This window comes from Lonchura striata, chromosome 5 (assembly GCF_050655825.1).
Source record: "Lonchura striata isolate lonStrDom1 chromosome 5, ASM5065582v1, whole genome shotgun sequence".
Taxonomy (NCBI): domain Eukaryota; kingdom Metazoa; phylum Chordata; class Aves; order Passeriformes; family Estrildidae; genus Lonchura; species Lonchura striata.
In genome coordinates this window covers 39,026,777-39,054,048 of record NC_140707.1, presented here as the reverse complement: position 1 = coordinate 39,054,048, position 27,272 = coordinate 39,026,777, and the positions used below count along the sequence as shown (strand labels likewise).

General features: G+C 38.0%; 1 protein-coding gene across 3 annotated transcripts in view; it reads left to right on the top strand.

Moving 5' to 3' along the window:
- The window catches only part of SIPA1L1 (signal induced proliferation associated 1 like 1), a 198,778-nt gene extending 171,942 nt beyond the window's left edge, over positions 1-26,836 (top strand). For 2 of the 3 annotated variants that reach the window (XM_021543124.4, XM_085581887.1), the window contains exons 13-22: positions 3,206-3,330; positions 6,006-6,124; positions 8,395-8,834; positions 14,678-14,917; positions 15,977-16,142; positions 17,904-18,147; positions 20,987-21,133; positions 23,299-23,413; positions 23,897-23,978; positions 24,735-26,836. In XM_021543124.4, the coding sequence (XP_021398799.1) occupies positions 3,206-3,330; positions 6,006-6,124; positions 8,395-8,834; positions 14,678-14,917; positions 15,977-16,142; positions 17,904-18,147; positions 20,987-21,133; positions 23,299-23,413; positions 23,897-23,978; positions 24,735-24,878 (1,822 nt within the window). In that variant the 3' untranslated portion in view covers positions 24,879-26,836. The remainder of the gene's footprint in view (positions 1-3,205; positions 3,331-6,005; positions 6,125-8,394; positions 8,835-14,677; positions 14,918-15,976; positions 16,143-17,903; positions 18,148-20,986; positions 21,134-23,298; positions 23,414-23,896; positions 23,979-24,734) is intronic. The other variant, XM_085581888.1, reaches the window with a different exon arrangement.
- Positions 26,837-27,272: the final 436 nt, after the last annotated feature.

Here is a 27,272-nt window from a genome sequence, read left to right as displayed (position 1 = left end):
AATTACTTCCTATAGAGAAGATAAAGGGGCAAAACTGCTGATAGTTCACCCTGCAAATGTTCCCTCTGAAGTATTCTTGAGTACTTTGCAGGTCATTGTGTGTAATTCATTTTGCTTTGGGTCTTCTATAAAGCAGAAATATCTTTATTTTAAAAAATAGATTATTAGTAGGATTAAATGTCATTATCCAGAACTGCTTAGTACAAGGACAGTGTCTTTTGCCTTTGGATGCCCTGTGCCAGTCCAGAGAACACTTTTCTGAGCATGTGTTTGAAAGAGTACTGCTTCTTGCTCCATAGCACTGAAGATTTGTCCTCCCCTGTCCTTCCTGCAGCTCAGTTTGTGATTTTATGAAGAGTCAGTCTCTTCTCTGCTGCTCACATTCATGAAGGCTTTGATTCATGACACTGTGAGGCCTGTTCTGGCTTGACTTCAGGAGATTTGCCTTTAAGCCTGTAGAACTTTGCTGTGAGGAAACACTAGCTATAGGTGTATCCAGGGCTCTACAGCTGGAAAAAGGCACTTAACCTCTTTATCCTCTGTAGACTTTCTGGCTCACTCAAATCATGCCAGCAGCATTTCTGTGTTACCTTGAATTCTCATGAGTAGATTGTGCTCCCATTTTTGTTTGCTCTTTTCCAGCTACGTCATTTGCGCTACAAAAAAGGTATTGCTGCCATATGTCCTTAGACCATCACAACCAAAACTGCTTGAGTAAGAAAGGATTTTCAGACACACTTGAAAGTTTTAGTGGTTCTCAGAGCACACCAGCAACCATCCCAACCCTTTTCCATCTTTTAAGTTAATTATAAACATATGTTTACTACAGCATTCTTCAAGCATTTTGAATTTTCAGCAAAGAGATGTGTCCTAGAAATCTTGGCTATATTGTAATATTGAATTTTAGTTCGGTGCAAGGAAACACAGTTTAAATGGAATAATGAAAGAAGCAATTAATACGTGAACTTTGCATATTCTTCGTTGGATGCTCTTTAGAAAAACCCCAGATTCTTAACTCCAATTATTTTAATATTCTGTTCTATTCCTATAAAAAAGGCAGTTTGTCTCCAATATTGTCCTTGTACACATGAATCATACTTACTCGGGATTGCCCTTAAACATCTACCTAAATGGTAAGCATGTAAAGGCTAAATGGAAAGCATGAAAAATGTGACTCTTAAAGAATGTTTTCCTTGCCTCAAGAAGAAGTTTAATGTCTGTCCCTTTACTAAAAGCCAGTGCAGTTCCATGTTGATTTTCTGTTGAGATTGGTCTGAAGGAGCAGGTTCAGGGCAGCTCTGTAGCTATGTTTGGTATCCCAGGTAGGTCTGGTCAGCATTATTCCGGATGTGTTGTTAAATTAGGGGAGAGAAATTGTAACATTCAGTTCATAAGATGTTAGAGAGAATATCTTGAATATCTTGAATTGGTATTGAAATCACCATGTTTAATTTAGGTATTCGATAGGTGAAATCCTACTTAGTCTGTGAATAGAAAAGGAAAACTTACTTTTTGCATAATTTCAATGTATACTTTTTACATTCAGAAGGCAGATATATATATGTTTTCCTTACTTTTTTTTTTAATTCATCAAAATGTATGCTGTATCTATCAGGGAGCAATGAACAAAAGGGAAGTATGATTGTTTGGGTGAATTTTCAGAAGGCTAACATTTCAATATGTGCTGCACATTGCAAGCATGTTCCAGCTGCTTCTCTTTGAGGATGGGAGTGGGATTTGGATTTTGTTGTTCTGAGCTGTATAATGTTGCTGTGGTGGGTTCATATGAGTTACCAGGTCTGTGAATTTCAAGTGGGATAACCACACTGGGCTTGTTCTGACAGCTGGGAAGCTGTCTTACTTTGGAGGTTGTGTGGGGCAGTCTGTAGCTCACAGAATGAGTAGACAGCACAGCTGGGCTGTTTTATTTTCTTTTGTTTTATTAGACATTACAGATAAACTCATTGATATAGAGATGATGTATCAGCTTGTAATTATTTTGTGTGTTATTCTGTGCATGTAGTGTTGGAGGATTTTCTTTTTCCTTCAGGGTATATCTGATTAAAATAAAAATCTCAAAAATGCATTATTCTTAATGAATTCTTAATGATTGATATGCTATTTCTGAACCCAGCTATAATTCTTGCAGACTTATAAGTGATTTATATGTAATACAGAACTGTAGATTTCAAGTCTTACAGGCTTTTAGGCATATGAGGCATGTAGGCTCAGTGTGGCACAGGGGCACGGTGTGTCTCTCTTTTCATTAGCTTGATCTCCTTGAGTTTACTCTGTCTTTATTGATCTTTCTGAAATCCATCTGCCTGTTCTGACAGGATTTACAAAGTCCATTGAACAGAGTTTTCATTTTGCTCTATATACTTTCTTTTACAGCAATACGTGTATATCTCGCTGTTTTCTTACACCTATATTTAGTTTGCACTAATCCACTCAGATCATTTTATGATCAAATAACTTAAGAATTTACAGAATTTATAAAACCCTAGGATTCGGAAATCCATATTCAACAATCGACTTTATAGAGGCTTATTTAAAATATTTGGCAGTGTTAATATTGTCCCAAACAAATCCATGTTGTTGGTGTATGTCTGCATCGCCCAGAGATATGACCTTACTACTCTCTTGGTTGGAACCCAGGGAAATGGCTGAGATCCATGGGAATTGTCCTAGCAAACTTTCTGATGCTTTCTTTGACTAGTTTGAGGTGATGCTTTGGGGTTGTTGAAAGGATCTGATTATTTCCCAATAAACACACCTCATTTCCCTTTGTTGTTTTTATCCAAACTTTTACATTTTACTTACTGTGTTGAGTTTTTTACAACCATGTAACAGTCTGGTCACCTTTTTATGTAAACATCTGTGTAAATAAAAACTCATCATTTTCTTTCTTGATGTTTTGATCTGGTCTTTTTTCAATTGTATCATTGTAACCAGTTGTTCTTGCCCAAGGATGCTCAACAAATTAACGCATATTGTAATTGAATGTGTTAAAGCTGGTAAAAGGGTCTGGAGAGCTACCACAAAAATGAAATAGCCAAGCATTATAAATCCCTCAAGCATTTGTGCTATGCGTTGGTTTGCCCTGTTGTTCGACACCGGCTTATTAAATTGCTTTTTTTCCCCTTGTGTGTGGTTTATATATATATCTAAAATGCTTATCTGCTTTGTGTTTTGGGGAGAACAGGTTTGGAATTAGCCGTAGATCCCCCGCTTCCATTGACAGGCAGAACACGCAGTCGGACACGGGCGGCAGCGGCAAGTCCACGCCCAGCTGGCAGAGGAGCGAGGACAGCATCGCTGACCAGCTGGGTACGTACGGAGCCCTGGCGGGCCCCACGCTGACTTGGCTGCTCCTGGCACACACAGAGCCCTCTTCAGCACGCTGTGTTCAGGGGCTTGCAAAGTTAGCCCTGTTCATCGGGATGAATCATTAGGTCTGGAGCATGCACTGAAGCTTCTGCAGTCTGCTTCCTTGAGACCTAGAAGTATCACCTGAGGATGAAATGATTTCATTTCCTTATTTGATTGGGGGATTAAATCTGCCCTAATGGTCTTACCCTGAAACACTGCTGATCCTTTTAGAAGCAGCTGGGCAGACACACTTATTAATTTGCCTTGCTGCTGAGGACTTGTTTGACCTTACCTGCTCTGCTGAGTGGCTTGGCTTAGTTCAGTTTTTGCTTACTTTGTCTAAAGTGCTTGTGATGCTTCCTTTTCAAATGGTGCTATATAAATGCAAATCGATTGTTTTATCATTGAAGCTATAAAAAGACCATGTAGAAAATGGAAAAAATACAATTAAAGTTTAAATATTGAAGTAAATCTTTAAGTAGGTGATCACCTTCCCAAATGTGTACATTTTCATTGCACATGCCAATTAACCTGTCAGTTGAGGGAACGTATTAACTACATAAAACAGCTAGGAACTGAGAATTTACATTGTTAGGCCTTCGTTTGAAGTTCTTGCACATAGACCTTTTGCTATAGCTGTAGCTTGAAAGGATTACCAGTAAGTCTGACACCAGTGAAAATGTCCTATCTACAAACAGCAGTTTTCCAACGTGATGACCCTGGCCAAGGTTGCTAAATTGTGTTTCTCTAAATTTTTTTGCCCTAGATGAAACAATTCTATACTTAGTTATTGCATCACTTTACTGCATCACTGTACAAATGGGCTAATGTTCAAGGGAGAATACACTTCAGTGAGATGAGGAATTTAAGGCATATGCTGCCAGCCTTTGCTTCTGAAGATGTTCTTGGTTCACACACCTTCAAAACCTCAATAAGCTGTGCTTTGTTATCAAAGCTATCTGTCAGTCCCTCCCTTACAACTCCCCTCATACTTCTCAATAAAAAACTGTCATTATACTGATCTGCAGTTCTAATTTTGACAGAACAATTTTAATCGCATGTATTTTGAAGCTGTGTGATGGCAATGACACATGTAAAAATGATCTTTTGCTCAGCATTACTTCTGCAGACCAGCAGTTGGGTGTTGGCGCTGGCACTGAGTGGAGCTGCCAACAAGTTCTGTTCTACAGTGTCAGGTGTCAACATATTAGCAAAATAAATAAAGCTAGAAAGAACAGGAAAAACTGCATGATAGGGGAGATGACTCCAGCATTTGGAAAAGGATGAGAAATACACAATGACATAAAATGCCTGTATTTTCTCTTGTGTATTGTCCTGCATTCATCAAATTGGAAGCTGCATCTCTTTATTGTCAGATTGGTGAATCTAGCTGAAAGTTTGATTTTATGGCAAATAAGTACATTTCCACTTGGGATAGTCTGTCTCAGGGTAAAGGAGTCTTCAGGTGTAGTGTATCCACACACTGACACCTTCTTGGCCTATCCTCTGCTTCAGAGCACCTTAGTTCTGTGTTTACCAACACTGCTTGCTACCACTTGCCAGGGGAAATCAAGTTTGATCTTATTACTGGTATTATGATTATTATTCTTTTAAAAAACTCACAACTTTTATTTGTTTTTTAAAAAGCTCATAATGCTGCAGATCAAGATGAACAAACCATAGCTGTGGTGGAGAAAACACTGCTATTTACAATGGATATTGTTAAGTACTTGATGTTTGTAAGCACATAATCTACTTAAAAGGAGCATTTTTAGAAGTGCAGAATATATGTAGTAAAAACTCATAACTGAGAGAGATTCTTTTAAAATATTGACCTTGGGCTCTGAGAAGGCAATTACCTACCTAACAGGCTGTGTCTGAACACCCTCTAGAATCCACAGTTATCTCCTTGGAAAATAAGTTTTATTAGCAAAGTGCATTCCTCTGAGTGTCCATGTAAGAAGAGTGATTTGACTTCTATTTACTTTTATCAGGTTTAATTTAAGAATTATTCCCTTTGTACATCTATGCAGTTTCCACATTCACAGCCAGCAATGTTTAAGATAGAGTAAAAAAAAAAATCTCTTGACATAATACTTTCTTCCATTAGAAAACATTTATTTAACTCAAATTTGGTAAGAAATGTGTAGTAGTTGTACTGGGGGAAAATTGATTCATTTAAGTGATCACTGTAGATTTATGCTATTGTCTTGCCTTACATAGAATGCCATTTAAGGAAATGTGGGTGTTGAGCCTTTTAAATCTTTTGTCAGCAGGTATTAAGTATTTAAAGATCCAATGTCAATACCCTTTGAAATGGAATACTCTGCTGTTTAAATGCTCTGATATAGTGCTGTTGGACAGTGGGAACATAATACCTTTATGATACCATTGTTCTAACAAAAGTCAGAATGGTGGCAGCTGGTTTTTCATGGAGCCCTAATGATTTACACCAGGCAGGAATGGGTCCCTGCTTCCTCGCCTGTGCTCTATCACACTACGTTCTATATATTACAACAGTACCTCTTTCTGGCAAAGGTTGTCTTGGAAAAATTGCAGTGTAAAAGAAGGTGAGATGTTTTCTTAGCTTGTAGCATTGCTCTCTCAGTCCATGGGTGTGTGCTTTGTTGCAGAGCCAACATGCCATCTCCCAGCAGTCTCAAAAGTATTGCCGTCCTTCCGAGAGAGCCCCAGTGGAAGACTGATGAGACAGGATCCCGTGGTACACTTGTCTCCAAATAAGCAGGGTCATGTAAGTTATCCTCAAAAAGGAATTATTTAATGTTTTGTTTTTGCTCCACAAGTTCTTGATACCAAAACTGTTGTTCTAAGTTATATTTAGAGTGTCAGTTTAAAAAAAAAGAAAAAAAAATCCTGTTCCCTACTAGAACATGGAGAATGCAGCACAGCAGGCCTGTTGGTGCCTAAATCCTATAGCACAGCATATTGAAATATTTACTGCTTAATAAAGTTTTGCTGCCAGTTGATCAGCAGTCTCTTGTCTGTTATCTTGTGAGAGGCAAAGGATTACTAGAAATTTACAAAGCTATTCCTAGACCTCACATATGAGACTTACAGTTTAACTAGTGTGACTTCTAATGCAATGCCCAGAAAGCCACTGCTTGGAGACAGAATTGTGATTTTGGTTTTGTATTTTCTCCTTTTTCATAACATACCTTGAGCACTGTTGGAAATCTGTCTCCTGGAATCCTGCTGAAAAAAACCTACTTGCTTTACGTGTTTTGAAGTTCTTAAATAGTAAATTGTCTATCTGTCTCTGCAGAGTTAACCATTCATACCTTTGTGGAGACTGTCACTTCCTAATTTTTATACAGAGAAATAGATAAATACAGTAAAGTTAAGCTTTAAGCTTTAAATTACTCAGTAAGCTGTATTACTTTTTTTTATTTGTCCAGCAAGCTAAAATACAGAGTTGTCTTGCATGATGTTACTGAAAGTATTACTTGCATTTATTTAGATGTGTGAAAGCCTTTAATTGGTTCCAAGTCTTTAATTTGCTCCTGTTTGCCACCATTATTCTTTCAATGAAATTGGCAGTGTTGCTTTTAGATTATTAATTCATAACAACACATTTATTATTCAAAGAAGAAAACAACAAAGAAACCCGAACAGTAACACACCTGTCTTCATATTCTTAGAAGCACAGACGAGTTTTTAAATTTAGATTGACCTGTTTTTCATGAGATGTGTTTGACTGCATAGTGATGTAGCACATAACTCATTACCTTGAGTGCCAAGTGCAATACTGGAATTATTAATGCTTGCATTATTCTGGTTTAGTCATTGCTAAAGTAAATCTTTATTATGTGGATGGATGAGCAAGTGATGAAATTCTTAATGAAGAAAAGTTACTTTAATTGGAGATAACTAGGAGTCCAGGTCAACTTCATATTCACCCATTTTCCTGTCAATTCTTTCTTTGTATTAAATAAAGACATGGATTCTGATGATTCCTTGTTCTTAGTATGCATCTGTTCCCTATTTCCTTCTGAAAACAGAAGCAGTATCTATTTTTTATATTTGTCTAGGATCTCCATGTCTGTTCAGTAAAATGAGTAGACAAATAGAAAACTTTTACGTCCCCTTTCCATCAATTCCTTTTTTCCCATGGCATGTGGTCATCCAACAGGTCTGTTGCCTGCTACTTCATTTCTGATTCTGTAGATGATCAGAACTTAGGTAAGTTCAATGGAATTCAAATGGATATAAATACCCCAAAAGTAGATGAGCTAACTGAGCAGTAAGTGTATGACAAGAAGTTCTTCTTGAAATGGGATATTCCACCACTATGAAATTAAGGATATTCAGTTTCTTTGTAACAGTGGGCTGTAACCAAGGACAGGTCATACAAACCAGCTGGGCACTGGCATGACCTAATGGAATCATTTAAAAGCATTACATTAAAGCTTCTTTTCATGCAGCTCTGCTTTTTGGAAAACAATTTCACATTAGTGAAATGATGGTTCACTGGTCATTTACAAAGGACATTCCTGCTGAGGAGGAAAGACACCCTACTGCCAAGACAAGGAACAGAAGTGGCTGTGCTCTCCTTTGACTTTTTGATAGGCAATTGGATTACTAAAATAGCATTCACTTTCTGTGGATTGGTTGTTTCATGTTCTAAAACATTGCAGTCATAAAATTAGAATATTTTTAATTATTGCAGTTATAAACCAAGTCAAAGTCTACATAGTTCAGCCAATTTCATTGGACTGGGCTGAGCAGAACTGTGCTTGAAAGGAACCACCACAAGGTATTTTGGGACAAAATATAATCGACTCAGGCTTTTCCCTGCTTTCCAAATCCATAAGAAAAGTTTTTTTATGTGCACCCAAAACAGAGAATATGCATTGTGTTGGAATCCAATTTTTAGAGTTTATTAGTCTCCTCAGTGTATCTATCCAATACCTCCAGATAGGAGAGCTCATACTGTATAGTGGTGGCATTGTAACCCTTTATTTTCTCTTCTCCATTGTCATAATTTTGTTGTTTCTTCTGTAGTCTGACAGCCACTACTCCAGCCATTCCAGCAGCAATACACTCTCCAGCAATGCCTCCAGTGCTCACAGTGATGAGAAGTGGTATGACAGTGGGGAGCGCACAGAATCGGAGCTGAACAGCTACAACTACCTTCAAGGGACGTCAGCTGACAGCGGCATTGACACCACTTCCTACGGACCCAGCCACGGCAGCACCGCCTCCCTGGGGGCTGCCACCTCGCCCCGCACAGGCCTGGCCAAGGAGAAGGTGGCCCCGCTGTGGCACAGCTCCAGCGAAGTGGTCTCCATTGCAGACAGGACATTAGAAAAGGACAGCCACATGGACCGGAAAGCTGAATCTTCACTCAGCCTGGATATTCACAGCAAGAGTCAGCCAGCCTCCAACCCTCTCACAAGGGAGAACAGTGCTTACAGTTTAAGTGATGCTGTCTCACACACAAGGTAATTTTCACCTTCTGTATGATGCCCTCCCCATTTTCCCATTCTCACTCTCTAACTTATCAAAAGTGAGAAGTGGATGTTGAAGAGAGGGTGTTCTACTTAAGTTAATCGGTGTTTTAAAAGATTTCACTGTGCAGAATGCTTAAAAAATTAAGACCACCTTTAGTCTTCACATCTGCTGCTTATAGTACTAAAAATCTTTAAGAGCATATTCTGTACTAAGCTGCTACTACTGAACTATCCATAAGACAGACACGTCTGATGTGTTCATGGGGAATATCTTGTAACAACTGCAGTTCATGTGTGGATCAGGAAGGAGATCTGTCCACGTTATTAATGAACAGTTTAATATTTGGTTTATTCTTAGTCTTGCAAGTACTCATTTCAGATGTTTTGCATTTCTTCTCCCAGTCTTTGTGTTTGGAAATCTGCCCACAGTTGTTATGATCAATAATGAGAGCAATTTGCTTGGGAGTGCCAGCATGTAGATCTTACTCTCATTCTGCTGCAAGACTGTGATATGACAGGTTACAGTCACCTTCCTTCTCTCCCTCAGTTTTGCCACTTGTAAAATCAGAAATATCAAGTATGTGTGTAATGTAATTAAATACCTCAAATGGAAGATACCTACTTTACAAGTTAATCAGTGCTGCTAGAAGCAGAAAATATTTTAGACCGTTTTCCTCACCTATTTTCTAAGAAGTATTTTGTGTGCTTTTAAAAAATATGCCTACTCTATCATACTAGCAACAAAAAAACCAAAAAAAAAAAAAAACCCCAAAAACATAGGTCTTTCAGGGAGGATGCAGGATCATTGTAATTTGTTGACCTTGTGGAGCTTGACTGTTGCATTTTTAGTCTTAAGACACCTCTGTTTCCAGTGTATAGCAAAAATACCTGCAGACTGGAAGTCCAATCCAATTTCTGCTAATTGTCTTGAACAAAGCCACTGTGCAAAACTAGATGTTTGAGAACAGTTCACTAACTCCTCATACAGAAGCTGCAATTAAGGGGTTGTCCTAGAGACCATAATGGTCTTCATGTGCTTTGTCAGGGTAATTCTGACTTAGTAATCCATTAATAGTGGTCCCACTCTGCTTTACTGCCTCTCTTTGTTGGCCGTTTTTGGCACCAAAGTTCATGCTCAGTTGATGGAAATACCACCCAGCTGTTTGAGACTCATGTGTTTCCAGTAGCTGCATATGCATGAAGGACTTGAACCAGTCTGGAGAAAACACTCTTCAGAGGGACTTACTTAGATTTCTGGCATATTAGTGTGTTCTACTTTCTTGAAGGTAGAAAGTCTATAGATGGTTGTCTGTAGTGTTACACCTTTTATTTTAAGATAAGCATGTTTTATGTGCATTTTTTAACATTCAGTAGAATTTACCATATGTCCTGCAGTACTTGTCTGACTGGTAGTGACATCAAGTATTGAGATTCCTACACAAAATGCTGATTGCAATAAAGTTAGTAGCATCATCATTTGGAAGGATTTTTTTCTGAAGCCACTTAAAGAATCCTATAAAATTTATCTAAGTCTTGGAAGCTTTATTGTAAAACCTAATGGAATGGCATCTTTCTATATCTGAGGTTCTGATTTCTTCAAGCACCAAATAGGGTTAGTTCCCTAGGAAAGCTGAGAAAATTTTATAGAAAGAAATATTTGCAGAGCAGGCATACCATGACAGCTTCCCTGTTCTGTGAATATACTTTGCAACATGACTGCAAACTGGCGTCTGTGTTTTTGTCCTGTTATTTATTATATTATACTGTGTCTCCAAACATGGTGTTTTCTCTAGCTGGTGTGGATTAATTGACATAATGTTTCTCTGGTCACATTGAAATTATTCTCTCTTTGTAATTTTGGGGTTGTTACTGAAATTTCCAGATAAAGGTTTCTGGGGCTTTATTCTGGAGAAAACAGTTGAGGTTTCTTTTGGCTAAGTTTAGTTTAAAATTCAGATGTTAATAATGCAGTTCTTTGCCAAAAGGAGTAGTAGAAGTTTGTAGAACACATGGAACATGATACTAGAGAAATGCAGAAATACTTGCACATACATTGTTTGTTGTGGCAGATTAAAAGCAGATTGACTCACGTTCCTGCTTTGCTTTTTTATTTTTGAAGACTCTAGAGCATGTGTTTGCTGCCTCACAATCAAACAATGGCATTGTCTGGGATAAAAAGCTTTGATTTTGTTTCTTGTGGCATCCACAGTTGGTGGCTGCACACTGAACAGCAGTGGAACCCTAGGTCATCCAGCTGTTTGCTTCCAACTCCTTTCTCATTGCTTCCACTGTGGAGGCACAAAAGCTTGGAGCTGGAGGCTGGTTAAAGTGGCACTTCCAAAAGACAAGAACAGATTTTGGAGGTTATTATGGAGATGCCTGCTTTAAGAAGGTGAAGGAGGGGAGATGAAAGAAAGATTCTGAACAGGCTACTTTTCATGAGAAATGAACAGCTTAATTGGTGTGTTTCTCTGTTGGTTTCTAAATTGCTGTCCTTTGTTGCTTCTCACTTTTTTATCTTTTGCCTGTGGATGCCATAATGTCTGGAGTGTCCTTAAAATCAAGTTTCTGAGCAAGAAGAAAAAGAATATGGCCTTAAAAAGATCTCTGTGACAAAAGAAAAGAAAATAACTACAAATTAGAGTGTTTGTGTCTGTAGAAGACAAGAGTGATAATTACTGCTCAGATCATTTAATGGTGCATAAAAGAACTTGTACCTGAGAACTGGTGGCAAAATGTAAATTATAGTGATTAACTTTTATAGCAGAGCTTCTGGCTGGGTTTTATTTTTCTTTTCCACCCCCATTCCCAAAGTCCTTCCTGATGATTGTGCAGATTTCTCATAGCATCCCAGGAGAACTGCATTATGTAGGCCAGTAATTATACAGAATCATTATAGCTGAATGTCATTAAATGAAGCAGTATGTGCTGATGGCATGAATTCCTTACAAAAAAAAAAAATTAAATCAAACTTTCATTTCTACCTAAGCTATACAGTTTCTTATGGTCTTCTTACCAAAATTAAAAGTATAATCTTGACTATTTGTAATCAAGTAAGTTTTTCATTAATTCTGATTATTTTAAGGTACTTAAAATATTATTTATTGTAGAGTGCTTTTATGAATGGCTCATCTGAAATTTTTGCAGACAGTCATGTAGTATTTGAGTGTTTTCATAATTCAGTCCTTAGTGTCTCAATAATTGAGGTGGTAGATACGGGACCCATAGTGACCATCTCTGTGTCCTGAGAAAGAGGACAATCTCTTCCAGATAAAACTAAGCTGGTCTAGGTATCTGTTGCAGTATGATGAATTCTCTGCATGCTTCCTGGTGTCAAATGTTCTAATGACTTTCCATCACTACCATATGCACAAGCTCTGATTTAGTTTTTGTAGAGTATAACCAGAGCCTTTTGGTTTCCAAATATGCTCTCATTTAACAGTTGTGTCTCTTTGCCTGTCAGTATCCTGTTGACCTGTCTGTGTTTACTGGTAGGGTGAAAAGCTTCAGTCATATCCACAGTTCTGTGCGTAGTCCTGAAGCAGAATATCCTCCCCAAAATACTATATTGTAAGAACCACACCTCAAAATATGCAATTCTCCTTAAAGAAAACCATATTTTAAATTGTATGCTAATTTTACTAGAAATTACCTCTTGGTGCCTATTATGAATATTATAATAAATATTCAAATAATACCTAAAATGTACAATGTGTATTTATAGTATGCTATATAATAAATATTATACATACATATGCATCTTATATAAATTTATGTCAAGAATAATTAACATCAGTTGTTGCCTTCTTTCCCCGTTAAGTAACATTAAGGCTCAACACCATTAGCTTATCCAGGGGCTGTATTTTTTTTTTTTTTTAACTGGTTTTTATTAACAAACAGTTTGTCACAACTGGCACTTCCTTGAGAAATACCTGATGGGTTGAAGAATTCTGAAATGTGGGCAGGGATTCCTTTCTTCTTTTTCCCTACACTAAAACACAAGACTTTTGTGCTTCTTGAGTGTCTTTAGGAGGGGGTAAAAATGGCAGTTTATGCTGTGGTCGTGATACCTTACAGATGGGCTGGTTTACTCAGCATGTGTAGGAGATTTTTTCAGTATTGGAAGAGACAAAGGGGGAATGAAGAAAAATTTACTGCCTATTTCCTTAGCTCTTAATTTTCTCTGCTTTCTTGTTATAAGTGATGCTTGCTTATATCTGTTACAAATATGAAGGTTGTGCTGTGCAGCACCAAATGTATGGGATTGATGGACAGGAAAATAGCTTCCTGTGTTTTCTCAGTCTACTGTCTTTTGTATAGGCCTTTCAAATGTAGAGAAGGAGGGAAGGAAGAAATATAATTTTTTACTACAAAATCTGTATTGTTGTAATTTAATTTGTATGCAAATGGAGAGGTGCATCTTGCCCCTAATGTGATGCCCCTGGGCTGCAGCAGGCAGTAGAAGGCTACAGTCCACCCAGGCTATTCATCAAGCCCACAGCACTTCAGTGCTGGGAATTGTGGTGCTTAACTTGAGCTACATGAAAATGAAACAGATTTCAGGGTGATTCTTTTGACTCCATCTGGTGTCAATGAAGACAGAGAAGAAACTCCAAAGCATTAATTCTCCCTGCATATCTGAGAGAGCTAATTTAAGACAAGCAGAACCACCATTGACTACTACAGCAGGAGCTAGACAAGTGGCATAGATTAGGTAACTGATTGCTTAAGACTAAATGTAGGTGATATTATTTTCCCAGGTGGCAACATAAATTTAACCTAAGTTCTTTTTTTCTGTTTCAATAAGAGGGATAGACATGAAAATGCATTGTTTTATTAAGTTATGAAAAGATTGATGAAGAATTTTCTGCTATGCAAAGGAAGAAGAGATTGTTCAATGACTTTATTTAGCCTTCCAGCTAATTTGTATTTCTCAGTCAGAAACTGTTCTTTACCACGGGGCCATCTGTTTTAAGTTCCTCCACTGCAGTGTTGGATCCAGGGATGAAAATGTGGATAAGTTGTGTAGAGAGCTGGTAGAAAACTGGTCTCCAGATATATAATGCTATTTCAGTATTAAAGCTGAACACAATGATTTCCTGTTATTGTGCTTATGATGACTGACCTTTTAAGGTTGTTACAGTAAATACTGTCTGAGGCCTAGTACTCCTGATAGGAAGCAAGTTCCATCAGATTTGAGCATCAGCATAACCAAAGAGTATCTTCCATCTAAAGCCCCTCTCCTTCTCCCATCAAGCTGCAGTTGGTTTTCCCAGCTCCATTTTGTCTCTTGACAAATGGTGACATATGTTAGAGACCTGCTCTAACTTCTCAATTTAAGTCTTTTTTTTTCCCTTGAAAATGCTAAATAAATGTTTTCAGGTGAAATTCAGGAAGCTCTATTTTGAAAGGTGTATTGGTTTCTTCTTTAGTTTGTTTTAGGATTTTAGAGATGTTTCTTGTTGCTTAAGTTCCTTCAAAATATGTTTTCTTCTATAGCCAGGTATTCTAGCAAGAATTTGGACTTTGGTTCTTTTTTGCTAATTCAACTAAAATGACATGTATTACTTTTAAACTGCCTAATGACAATTTCCCATTTTGTGAAGGATGGTTATATTGTATCCTTAGGGGTTGCTTGCCAATTTTTTCCATTACATATGAGTTGTTTTAATGAAACATTGGTGGAAGGCCCTTAAAAGGAGAGCAAACTGGTTTTGCTACTTTATCTGCTGTTGATAAGAATTACATCTTGTGCCCAGAGTTCTGCTCTAAAATCAAACGAGGCCTGTATGCACACATTTGAGGCAATTTCTGTCTTTATGTTCTTCTCCTAGTACCATGAGCTCACGACACTCTGCCAGCCCTGTTGTCTTCACCAGTGCCAGAAGCTCACCTAAAGAAGAACTTCATTCTGCTACTTCTCCGCAGCTTGCACCTTCTTTCTCCTCCTCCTCTTCCTCCTCATCTGGTCCTAGGACTTTCTACCCTCGCCAGGGTGCTACTAGCAAGTATCTGATTGGATGGAAAAAGCCAGAAGGGACAATAAACTCAGTGGGGTTTATGGATTCAAGAAAGTAAGACTTTTTTTTTTCTCATTTGATCACTTGCTTTAATTGTAAAAGAAGCATTTTGATCTGTGACAGTTCTCTGTAAAGAAGAGCTCAATACTGTTTAATACAATGCTTCATCTTCTCTGGAACTTAATCTCTAATCTAGTCTTCTTGGAGTATGGTTTAAGTATGTGATAGTTGGCTAATCTCATTCCCTGTTAATTTGTAAAGTTGGGGTTTTTATCATTTCTAGAAAGCTGTATGGATTTAAGTCCTATTAAAGCTTATCGTTTCTTGGGACTGCTTAAAGGTGACTCAAAATGCTATTTGAGCAAATATTAAAAATCCTCTTATTGTAGAGCCTGAGTTTTACTTAAACCTCTCATTCATGTAGTAGTACTGTGCATGTTGTGCATTAACTCTGGCATTCCACGTTGCCTTGTTAAAATTGAGGCCAGTATCCAGTCTAACTGGCTTAAAGCAAGCCAAGATATCTCAGCTTTACAATATGCAAGTGTCTCTTTTTGAAGAGAAATTGAGACACAACTTACTAGTGAAAATATTGTTATATTGTATGACTCAAAAAGCAAGTAGTTCAGAAAGCCCATTTCAAAGTAATTTATTCAAACCTTCTTGACTGAGTCAGGCACAGTATCCCTAGATGATCCCAATAACTGGCTGTCAAAAGGAAACTTTGTGATAACTACACTATTAAAAGCCAGTTGAAATTTTAAAGCAACCTGGTGATTTGCTGCTTTTCAGCTTACTGAAGACATGTGTTTCTAGCTTTGTATAGAATGCATGTTATTTTAATGGATTTGATCCCTTATTGGGAAAATCTATTACATTAACCTTTCAATTATTTTATTGTATTGCTAGTTGATGTTTTTAAACAAGCTTAGTGCTTCCACAGGTATCCACTAAGGTGAGCCTCTGCTATAGTAGTGAAACTTCTTACATCCTCTCTGCCCTCTACTTAGTTCTTTTCTTTTAAAAACTTGAGGGTGCTATAATTCTTGTTTCATTCATACCTCCTGCCCCAGGGCTTTGAGACCTGAATGTGTCTGTTCCATTTCGTTTAAGACGTCACCAGAGTGATGGCAATGAAATGGCCCACCCCCGGCTGCGGGCGTCGGCAAGAGACCTGCGGGCATCCCCAAAACGAGCCTCCAAGTCCACTGTTGAAGAAGAGCTGAAGAAATTGATAGATCTTGATAGCCCAACACCTGAATCCCAGAAGAATTTTAAGGTATGTTAAAGAGAGAGATAGGATTTTTTCTATTCTCGCCCATAACGGGAAAATAAAATGCAAAGCATTCCCTGAATTCTTATCATGGACAGAAAAGAATCTCTTTGTAACTGATTACTGGAGAACTGATTTGGTGAAAAGTTTCATTATTACAGTCTCCACAATATTATTACAACTTTGTGTGCAGATTTAAAGAGACTAATATGCCAAATTGCAAAGAACATTTAGTACTGCTGGGTTATGGAAAATCCTGTAGTGTCGTCTTACATATTTTAACTATTCTCTGTTGCATCACTAGACAGTGACTTACTGACAGTACTGAAACTCCTTGCAAAAAGCACACTTTTATACCTCACTGATCCTGTTACCAAAAATGATCCCTAAACTTAAGCTGATATTTTTGCAGAATAAGTAGAAACATTTCCTAATGTGTTTCAAAATATGTTGAATAACATGTAAGTGCATGTATTAATTTTTAGAATCCATAATCTGGAAGAGAATGTCTTGATTTCTAGTCTTCATGTACAGCTAGTGCTTGTCATCCAGAGCCCAAATTGTTTCCACAGCAACCATGCAGAAGAGAGAGCTGTAATTTCATTTTTTGCTAGTAAAAACCTGAAGTGACTTGTTAAAGCTTGTAAGTGTGGCTTCCATGCACAGATTATTTAAGATGTTGCTTTTGAGACCAGAGATTAAAAAAAAACTGCTATTGGCAAGATAGCTTTTTCTTAGGTTTGTGGTAGTTCTGAGAGGAACTGGGACATGGGTGATGTGAAGACCTCCTTGTTCATTGTTTTGAGCAAGAGAATTGTTCTAATTCCAAGATATCTTCCCAAATTCGCTGTTTTTCTGCTGTGGGGTTAGTGAATCTTGATCTTTATTTCCTGGTTGCACTTTGATGAATTTCAGCAAGTTAAAAGCATTCTGTCACACCAATAAATTGCATCTTAAAAGTTAAATGTCACTTTAAAAGTAACTTAATTCTGCCTACTATATATGACTTAGATTTCATCTTACAGAAGAAGTCTTACAACATAAAAATTTTTGACCAAATTTCAACCAAACTGTAAAGAAATGTTATGCCTTAGAGACAGCTATGTTGCCACGGGTTTAATGAAAATCAGAGTCTCTGCTGGTTGGAATGGTCATGATAGCTGCTCTCTGGCACTGGCCTGAGAGTGCAAATCTCCTGGCTACCCCAGCATTGCTTTCTCCTGTGTGGAGCATGGGGGAAGCTGGACAGATGGTGGGGGTAAGACACAAGCTATCTTATTCATGGGAGTGCTTTTGATTCAAATACTTCGGAAGACCCACAGCAGTGGTGGATTTTCCTTGTTGTTCATAACAGGAGACTTCTAAGTAGTTGGCATTTGCTGGTGCTGTGCCTGCAGAAAGGCAGCCAACCCTGTGTAATGGGAGAACTCTGGTTTGTTTAGCATTCAGGCTCTTTCTGTATCCATTTCTCTGCTACATATCAGCTCCAGAGTCCACAGGGGCTGCCTGAGATTTCCACTTCAGGAGAAGTCTGAAGGGTGTTTAAAACTTAAAATGTGAGATAGGCTGAAAAAAATCTATATATGTTACCTAGCTATAACCTCCTTAAAAGCCAGTTTCTTCAGTTCTTTTTCCTGTCCACTCTGAAAAACTGCTATGTAAAAACTTGGTTTCTTACTTAAAAAAAGTTTTAAAAAATTACTTCAAAAGTTTCTTTATTGATTATTTTTTTCTCATTTCTTTTTATTTGTGTTTATGAATGTATAGTCACACACTCTGTCCTGTCAGTCTCCCTTTCCCAGCACTCCTACCACAAGGCGTGCCTTGCAAAGGACTTTGTCAGATGAGAGTATTTACAGTGGTCAAAGGGACCACTTCTTCACCTCACGGGCCTCACTCTTGGACCAAGCCATGCCAAATGATGTTCTGTTCACCAGCACCTACCCTTCTCTCCCAAAGTCGCTGCCGTTACGGAGACCATCCTATACTTTGGGAATGAAATCACTGCATGGTAAGTGGATTTCCTATTTTTCTACTTGCATAGGAATCCTTTGTGAATCATCTTGGTGGAGAATGTTTGTTACAGCAATTGGTAGTTCCATCTTGATTTTGCTCAGATGAGGAGAGTCCAGTCACATAACTGTAAAAAAGGTCAGGAATTTAAATTTTCCCCTCATTTCAGTGGGTGTAAGATGGTATGACTGGTCATGCATTTGCTGTGTAGAGGGAGCACAGAAATTTGCCTCACTGGCTGCAAGTTTGTCATTTCTTCCAAGAGTCAGTTTTGGGTAGATAAGTTGGACCAATGGACAAATAATGTATGCCTGGTTATCCACCAGAGAGAACTTCAGGTGTCAGTTCCCTATTGTGGGATTTCAGGAACAAAACATGATTAGAAAAATGATACAGAAGTGAGTAAATACTAGTGGACATTTAGAGACACAGCTACACCAGATACAGCTTTTGTTGTTTCAACTGTTTTTAAATTCATTCCCTTACCTTATTTATTTTACAGCACTTGAATTACTTATTTTAGTCACACAGTCAACCAGAAAAAGTTATTGTAAAGTGCTATCACGAAGATGCTCAGCTTTCCCCATTAGTTTACTGAAAAGTCTCAGTATGATTATATGATGAGTTGTGTGTTGCTGCATGTGAATGTTACAGTGAGAAATGGAATTTTCACAGGTTCACACTGTAATTCATAGCTGAGTGTATTTTCCAGAAATAGAATAGAAATAGAGGTAGATCTCAGGGTAGGATTCTGCAGTGTTTTCTGAAGACGTACATATTCTGCTCTGATTTAGTCATATTTTAATGTTTCAAGAGGAAAATGCAAGGCTATCAATAGATCCAACTCACTGTGGTGAGCTCTAAGCACAGTCTGTATTTAGCTACACAGGATACATTTGACAGTGAAGGCTGATGAAGAAATCTATTTAAAATTCTTTTCATCTGACTGTGATCACCAGGCATCAGTTTGCAGTGTTGAACCTGACATTTTCCTGAGCTGTTGTGTCTGTATAACGTGTTTCTTGCATAAGAGTTAGGAAACTGAGCTCTTTTCATTTCTGTTTTTTATATGCACTAAAATAACTTTGTACACTTGGTTATGCTTGTAACTGGATGGAGGATTTAATTTCTGAGGCCTTGGGGTCAGAAGATTAATGATGCCACCAGAGTACAAGTGGAAAGCAGCACTTTGCCTCTTTTCATTTAAATGCTGTATTTCCCAAAAATAAAACTATAAAACCTTCTTTTGTTACCACGTTCTCTTCCACCCTAAACTGAAAAGTCCTCCTAGCACAGAACCTTTCTACCTCTGTCAACAAAACAAGATTTTCCATCTTCTGTAAAACGTAGGAACTGCATGATAAAAGGACCAGCTATTTTATTGGCACGCAAATTGTCTTCCCACACACACCTCACTGAGAAAAGGATTAAGTAAGCTAGATATTTAGTACCACAAGTATTTGTTGGTTTCCAGTTATTCAAAATTCTTTAAATTCAAAGATTCCAGAGCACATCCATTTTTTAGAGGAAAATGTTGAGCTAAAAATGCTTGTATTTACTCATCTGCCTTAACAATCCAAGTCACATTTTGAAAACAGGTAACTTTTCAAATAGGTTTTCGTCTAATTGCCTGTATCTCTTTACTAACTGGAAATATTTTCATGTTAACAACCTCCAGAATAACTCTTTCAAGAGCTAAGACAAGAATCCTCAGTGTTAATAATATTGAGCCAAAATTACACTTACAAAAAGTGAATACACACAGACACAAAAAAATATAAAGATTTCTGAGCAAAGAAGTGAATGCAATGTAGCTTTTCTAGTCACTGCTCTCCAGGCAGCAATATGATCTAGCTGAAGTTGTTATGAATTATTTTAATTATTGAAGTTACATCGTTATTAGACTACCAAAAAAAAAAAAAAAAAGTGGCGGGGAGGGGGAGGAGGGGAAATAAACAACACAACTCAGGCATTTTGGGATTGTATCCTGCCTGTCACACTGTCTTTCTGTTCTGTATGATCCTTTTCTATAATCTTCTCAGCAGCTTCCTCCCAAGTGCCCATTCCATCTTCTCCCCCCTACCTCTTTCTCTTCTAATACTGCCTACAAGGTTTTCGAAACTATTTTACATCCTGACAGAGGGCATGGAAAGGGAAGTTGCTGTTCCGGAGCTCACACATGTGACATTGCACATTTTTTGATTGTCCAGCCAATAAACTGAAATAAAGTAGATAATTTTTGGTTTACAGTTTGGTCTTGCCCTAATTAGTGGTGAAAATCGAAGTGTTTCACTTTTGATGTTTTAATTTGCAAAAAAATTACAGGGATTTTGAATTCTTCTTTCAAGCTTGCCAATACTTCCATAGTGAGCCATGTAACAGTTTACAGGTGGGTGTGGCTATTTTTTAGTAGAGATCTGAAGGTTTTGCTGAACTGCTGAGAGATGTGCAATGCTCTGGAAGTAATTTTAAGGGTTTTCTTGTTCTGATTCATCTTGGTAGGCTTAATTCAGCTCCCTTTGGTTTGCAAGATTGCAAAGAGGAGGGGAAAAACCTCACAGTTTTGGGTTGATTTTTATAAGTTTTTTGGTGTTTTTTGAGGCACTCGGCTGAAAAGATTAAGGCAAGTTAGAAAGCAGCTGAATGTGCTGGCTTTAGAAAACTGCTTTGTGAAGGGCTGTATCTGGTGAACTGCAGTTGATCAAACATTCTTCAGAATTTTGGTTGATTTTGAAAAGTACTATGCCAGAAAAATTAAGAATAGGGTATGCAATATATTAAGAAAGGAATTTTCAGATATTTTTATGGAGTTTATAATCTGTTCTGCGTTGCTCCAGGAGAGTTTTCTGCCTCAGACAGCTCCCTGACAGATATCCAGGAGCAAAGACGGCAGCCCATGCCAGACCCTGGTCTTATGCCATTGCCTGATTCTGCCTCTGATCTGGACTGGTCAAACTTGGTAGATGCTGCCAAAGCTTTTGAAGGTAAGTTTTCAGAATACAACATTTGGGAAGCTGGTCTTTGTGCATTTCATTAAGGACTGTGGGTTTTGTGGTTGTTTGGGTTTATTTTAATCCTGACTTTTAGTTTTTCTGTTCTTAATTTTCTACTTAGTCTAAAGCTTAAACTCATTTAAAATACCTACTCAAGTATTAAGAGTCTTCATATGAAACTTCATATGTAATACTCAGATGCCATTTCTTCATACTGGAAATCCTCAGTGGTATGGTTTGGCCAAATCTTTGTGAAACTGGTCACTTTTCATTTCACATAAAACACTTGCAGGCAGCTGGTCTGGGAAAGGCACAAAAGTGCAAAACTAGAGCCATATGGTAGAGGAAAAGCACACTAAAGATTGCTTGCTTACTGCACTAGTGAGAACTACGTATAGTGCAGATGAAGTTTACTACAAGATAATTTGGGAAATACCCCTTGTTAGTAAATACATTTTCATTGTCTCTGCATAACCCAAAGATGTAGATTTGCATGTATGTGTTGTTTTATCCTATGGCGTTTTCCATCTCCATGACACTTGGTAAACTGAAGGGAGCTGTAAACTCTCTAGATACATTTGAACTTAAAACTTAAAATGCAGTTTAGACAAAAGAGAATTTGTTACTGGAATCCAACAGAAAAGTCTTCTAGGTGTGTGAAACAGAAGTGTTCATTCCTAATATGTGCATAAATGCTGTCCCACCTTCATGGAAATATTTTTTCACTGATCTTGAATCTTTTAGGCCTTATTCAGCATGGCTGGAGAAGTCTGTGAAGTAATCTGATTTCTTGGCTGTTCTCTCATAGTAGCCTTAGATATCATTAGGACAGTGTGTGTCTCTATGAGTGTTCAAGATTTACTCGTGTCTTCTGCTCTGTTGCCACAGAAGTTGTAGGAGCAGCCTGGCTTATATTTCTGCTGTGCAGTTTTGGGGAGAGTATTCAATGTAAGACATGGACTTCAAGAAGAGATGAATTTGTAGTGATGTTTTTTTCACCACCACATATGGGTGAAACTCAGGTTTTAACACATTTCCCTGTGATTGGCAGTTTCTCTTTAAAGAATCCCCTGTTTTTTTGTGAGATTGATTTGACTGTCCTCATTAACCTGAATCCCTCACTTGGTAGGCCCCAGACTCACTTGTGTTTCTCTTCAGAAGTGTGAACCCAGTCACTGTGGTCAAGATAACAGACTGACAACTCAGATGAAGAAAAGCTGGAGTGATATGTTAGCTGGTAGCTTCACCTCACTGCTATAACAATACATTCAAATTTGACTTGGAGAGGGATCTCAGTATAATTCCATTGGTGTGTGGTTGTCTAGTCTCAGTATAATCCCAGTCTCAAGTCTCTGACAAGTGCCAATAGGGATTGACACATACCAAGAAGTCTATATTCTGATTTGTGATCTGGAACACCGCCTCTACACCATTGATTGGTGTCCTCAGCGCGAGCCTCTGAAGTTACAAATTGTAGTATCTGTACCAGCTGAAAGAAAAAACTGCCTGGATCCCTGAGCTGCACCAATCTGTATGATAAAAATTTACCAAACAGAAAAAGACAATACTCATCTGTTTCTAGTGAGAGCCCAACAGCTGCTGAGGTTCATTTATTAAGCTAAAGTCTTTATATTGCTGTTTGTCACACCATGTGATAGTATTTTAGAGATGTGTAAGAACAGTTTTGAACAGTTTTTTTGAACAGTTACAGGACAAGAAATACACACACAAGGCAGGGAAGAGGTTTCATGTTTCAATCTGAAAATGTTCTACAAGACACAAGGAAAAAATTTCAGGTTCTGAAAAATTACATTGGTCAAATTGCACACAGTGAGCTTTTGTTTCCTCAAGATAAAGGCATTCATCATAAAGTGAAGGAAGCTAAATATAGTTGCTAAGTTATTGGGTGGTATCATGCAGCTGTACCCAGGAAGATCTGCTTGTACTTCCTGGCTGCAGTATAGTGGCAAACCTACTGCAAACACTTGCACTGGCAGTTTGCTTCTGTCAAGTGGACATTGGTATGTCATATCATCACTTTACCTTGCTTGAAACAGACTGAAATGCTGAGATGCTGCAGTGTAGCTGTTGTGCTGTGCATGAACAAATAATTATTACTACTGCCATTGTTTTTCTCTGTATGTTTGCCTTCTCAGTTCAGCGAGCTTCATTCTTTGCTGCTGCTGATGAAAATCACAGACCTGTGAGTGCTGCTTCCAGCGGTGATCAGGCTGAGGACCAGCTCACTGCACAGATAAAGCCTTATACAGGGTAAGTAAATACACCAGATGTGCAGGCTTTCCCAGCTACAAACCAAGGAAAAGTGTAGGGATGTCTTCATTTAGAAGCCATTTCCAGGCTTCATACAATAACTTTACAAGTTCTCATAAAGATGGAACTGAGAGGTGAAAATAAAAGAATTTTAAGTGCAGTTGAATCTTTTTGCAGGTTTTTTCTTGTCTGAGATGTTCATGAAACTGTCAAAAGCAATTATAATTCAAGGCATATACAGTGAATTCAAGTAGAAAGAAGTCAAGTGATGAGATGACCCCAAGTAATCATGAGTTAAATTTGCTCTGTTGTTTAATGTGCTGCATGTGTTCCATGTACTCTTTAGTATGTTAATTTTGTGACCTCTTGGTGCACACAAATGCATACCTTCATAAAGCCACTTGGTATAGGCAAAGCTTCTAGCTACCCCATGTGAAGATAGTAAATCATATCAATACTATTCTTATTTCCTGTTTTCAACAGTAAAGAATCTCCTCCAACTCTTGCCTCCAAAGTGGACCAACTGGAAGGTTTGCTGAAGATGCTGCAAGAAGATTTAAGGAAGGTAAGCATTTCATCTACAGAAGGATTTGTAAGACATGTATTTAGTTGGTGCTTGGTGGTGCTAATAACTGTGTAATCCTGCTTTCCATGCCTGAGCCTGTGACAGTCTCATCCTTGTATGAGAAAAAGACATTTATTTGCTACTTTTCTCAGGCTTCTAATTATGCAGGCTGGGATGGGGTGTCTGAATTTGTAGGCGTTTGATTCCTCTGCTTAAATTAGGAGGGTGATTCACAGTACCTTCACTCCTAATTCAGGTGACACTGCAAAAGGCTTGAAGTTAGTCCATAAAAATGTATCCTGCTGATGAAAAGTTGACAGTGTTATCTAAACCTGTAATTTCTGGGGTGGAAACTTCCTGTATTGTTTTAATGCCGATTTGGTCCAAGAAGGATTTGCAATAGTGAGATGAAGTTTCTTAGCTGGGAAAGTGTTTGCAGGAAGATTCCCTGTCCTTTACTTAGTTAACCATCAGCACTTGTACATACAGAACAGGTCATGGCCAATTTTATTGGACTACCTGGGGAGTCAGCTTCTGTATTGGGATCTAATACAAAGAAATCCTGTTCATGCAATCAAAACACGGACAAGGAACACATCACTAATGTCCCTTGAATGTAAACCCATGTGTTACTGCACATAAAATCCTTAAAAAGAACAAGACTTATGCTCTCTTAAGAGATTCCTGCTGCTCTAGATAGATAGGTAGCATGACCTAAAATTTCCACTAAGATCTGTATTCTTCCTTATGCCTAAGGAAAAAGAGGACAAGGCCAGCCTTCAGGCTGAAGTGCAACATTTGCGGGAAGACAACTTGAGGTTACAGGAGGAATCCCAGAATGCAACCGAAAAGCTGAAGAAATTCACCGAATGGGTTTTCAACACAATTGATATGAACTGAGAACGGTGTACGGGGAAGGAAACTTTCTGTTATGAATATTATTACTGGGACTTAAGCTTTAATGCCACCTTAATTATGACATGTGAAAGTATAGTCAGAGCAATTCCCTGTTCTTCATCCTCCAATAACCCTTTTTTGCATCTCTGCGTGCACTCAGAACAATTGCAGATCAACAATCAATGTCTGCCTTTTGTAGAAAAAACAAAGTAAATAATTTTAAAAAGGTAAAATAAAAAAATAAAAGTTTAACTGCTAAAATGTGAATGTCTATTTTTTGCACATTGTCTCTTTATCTGTTATGTACAAAATAATTTGGAGGCCAGGATCAGGCTTGCTGTTCCATCTGCCTCTGTTTCCATTAACTCCTTTCTCTCTGTTTCAGGTAATCTGCTTTTCCTTGCAGCTTTGGCAAATATTATGACATCTAGAAAATTAGAAAGAAATGTTTACTTTACTGCTCTTCTAACATTGTTTTCTGAAGTATGCCACAGACAGGGGATGCAATGCAATGTTTTAGGTGTCTCCTTAGCAATTTGCGCTTGGTTACTAGTGCTACCTTCCCATACATTGCAAAGAGCGTGTGTCCATAGTGTATGGTACAGTATGACCAGCATCACAGCTTAGAGAGAGACTAGAGAGGTGAGCCATGGGTGAGACATATTGTCACACATCTATTGCATTAGCATTTCTGGTGGCCTTTGTTTCCTGTGGAAACAATGGCTGCAAGTACCTTTACAAATAGCAAAACGAGGCATGCTGCGGTTCATCCCACATCAGGCAGGCTGAGATATAAACAATCCAGCAACAGTGCTCAGCAACAGCACCCTTCCCTTCCAGGGGAGTCTGGTGCTTGCATTTGTGCAGGAAACTTAAGCTGAAGTTGTAAAGAGATTAAGATTTTTTTTTTCTCCCTCTGAAATGTCACCATGAAAAACCACACAAACTGTCACTGTGTACCTGCCCTCCCATTCTGTTTCCCTTGTTTTCTCAAATCACAGCAGATTTGAGAAAAGTTGATGTGTGTTTTCTTGCATGAGAGATCTTATAAATCCTTTACTATGGAAGATAGAGGAATATGTAAAGGGGAATTAGAGAAGTGTATTTTTCAAAGCACTGGGACAGGATTGGAGCTCTGAAATCCTGAGTCCCCAGTGAAATTGTCTCATATGAGATTTCCCAAACTTTACATGCCAGCAAAGTTGATTTCTTTTTCTTTGAAGGAACAGCTAACTTGCCACAACATGTTACCTCTACAGAAAATACCTTTTAGGTGTCAAAATACAGCTTTTAAGCACTGCGGTCTGCACAGGCATTGAACTGTGTGGTGTGCTGAGAAACCTTTTCTACTCCCTTCTGAGGATATAGTTACTACCTTAGTAAATATTGCCTTCCATAAAGTGCAGTGTATTTGGGGGTTAATTTTGAGAGCAACCTCTCACTCCCCTTTATCATATTCTCAAATACACAGATTAAAATCACTGGCACAGTCTTGTCAAAGACTTCCATGCTTTCTTCAAATCCCTTTTTCACAATCTTTAATCTTGCTGCACACAAGTACACACTACACTTCAACCTCAAACTTCATTTGTGATGCTAATCCCCATGGAGTTCTTCTCTAATGTTTTGTCATGGAAATGGATCTCTTTGGAGCTATTTCTGGAGTGCTTTTGTAAAGGTTTAGAATGTCTTGGGTTTTTTAAGACTTGTATGAAGGAGATTTATATAATGCCTGATATTATTTGTAAATGGGAAATATTGCTAACATCTCTGAGCATCCTGAAGTCTTGCTTTTATTCTCTTTTATTTTTAAGTTTGGTTTTATTTTATTTCAAAAAATATTTTGGGACTTGGGGCAGACTATTTATTAGAGTTTTGCAACAGAGTTCTTCTTGTATGATGCCACTGAAGGCTACTTGTAAAATTCTGACAATAAAACTCATTTTAAAGGTTCTTCTAAACCATTTTCTGATTTTGTTGGCTTTGTTAAGACTTCACAGAGTGTCCATTTCTTCCTGCTTTCTTCATGTACCACCTCTCTCAGTACTTATTGATACAGGAGTTCCATTCTCTATTAGATTCCTATTTTTTATCCCTTTGAAGGCCATTATTTGGTATGTGAAAAACACTTAATCCCTTGACTTTTTACTTGTATTATTGCACAAATATATCTTTTCCCCCCATTTACAAGGGTTTGCTACCTTTAGCAGTTGCTCTGGACTTCACCAGAGTGATGTAAAGGAGAGGCAGTGGTTTTAATTTATCAGGATTTATCAGGATGATAAATTAGAACTGACTTGGGCTGAAGCTAATTTAGGTGAAAACCAAACTGTCCTAGCTCATCTGCTCAAGGACACACAGCTTTCAGTATCCCAGAGCCAAACGGGCAAGTGTGCA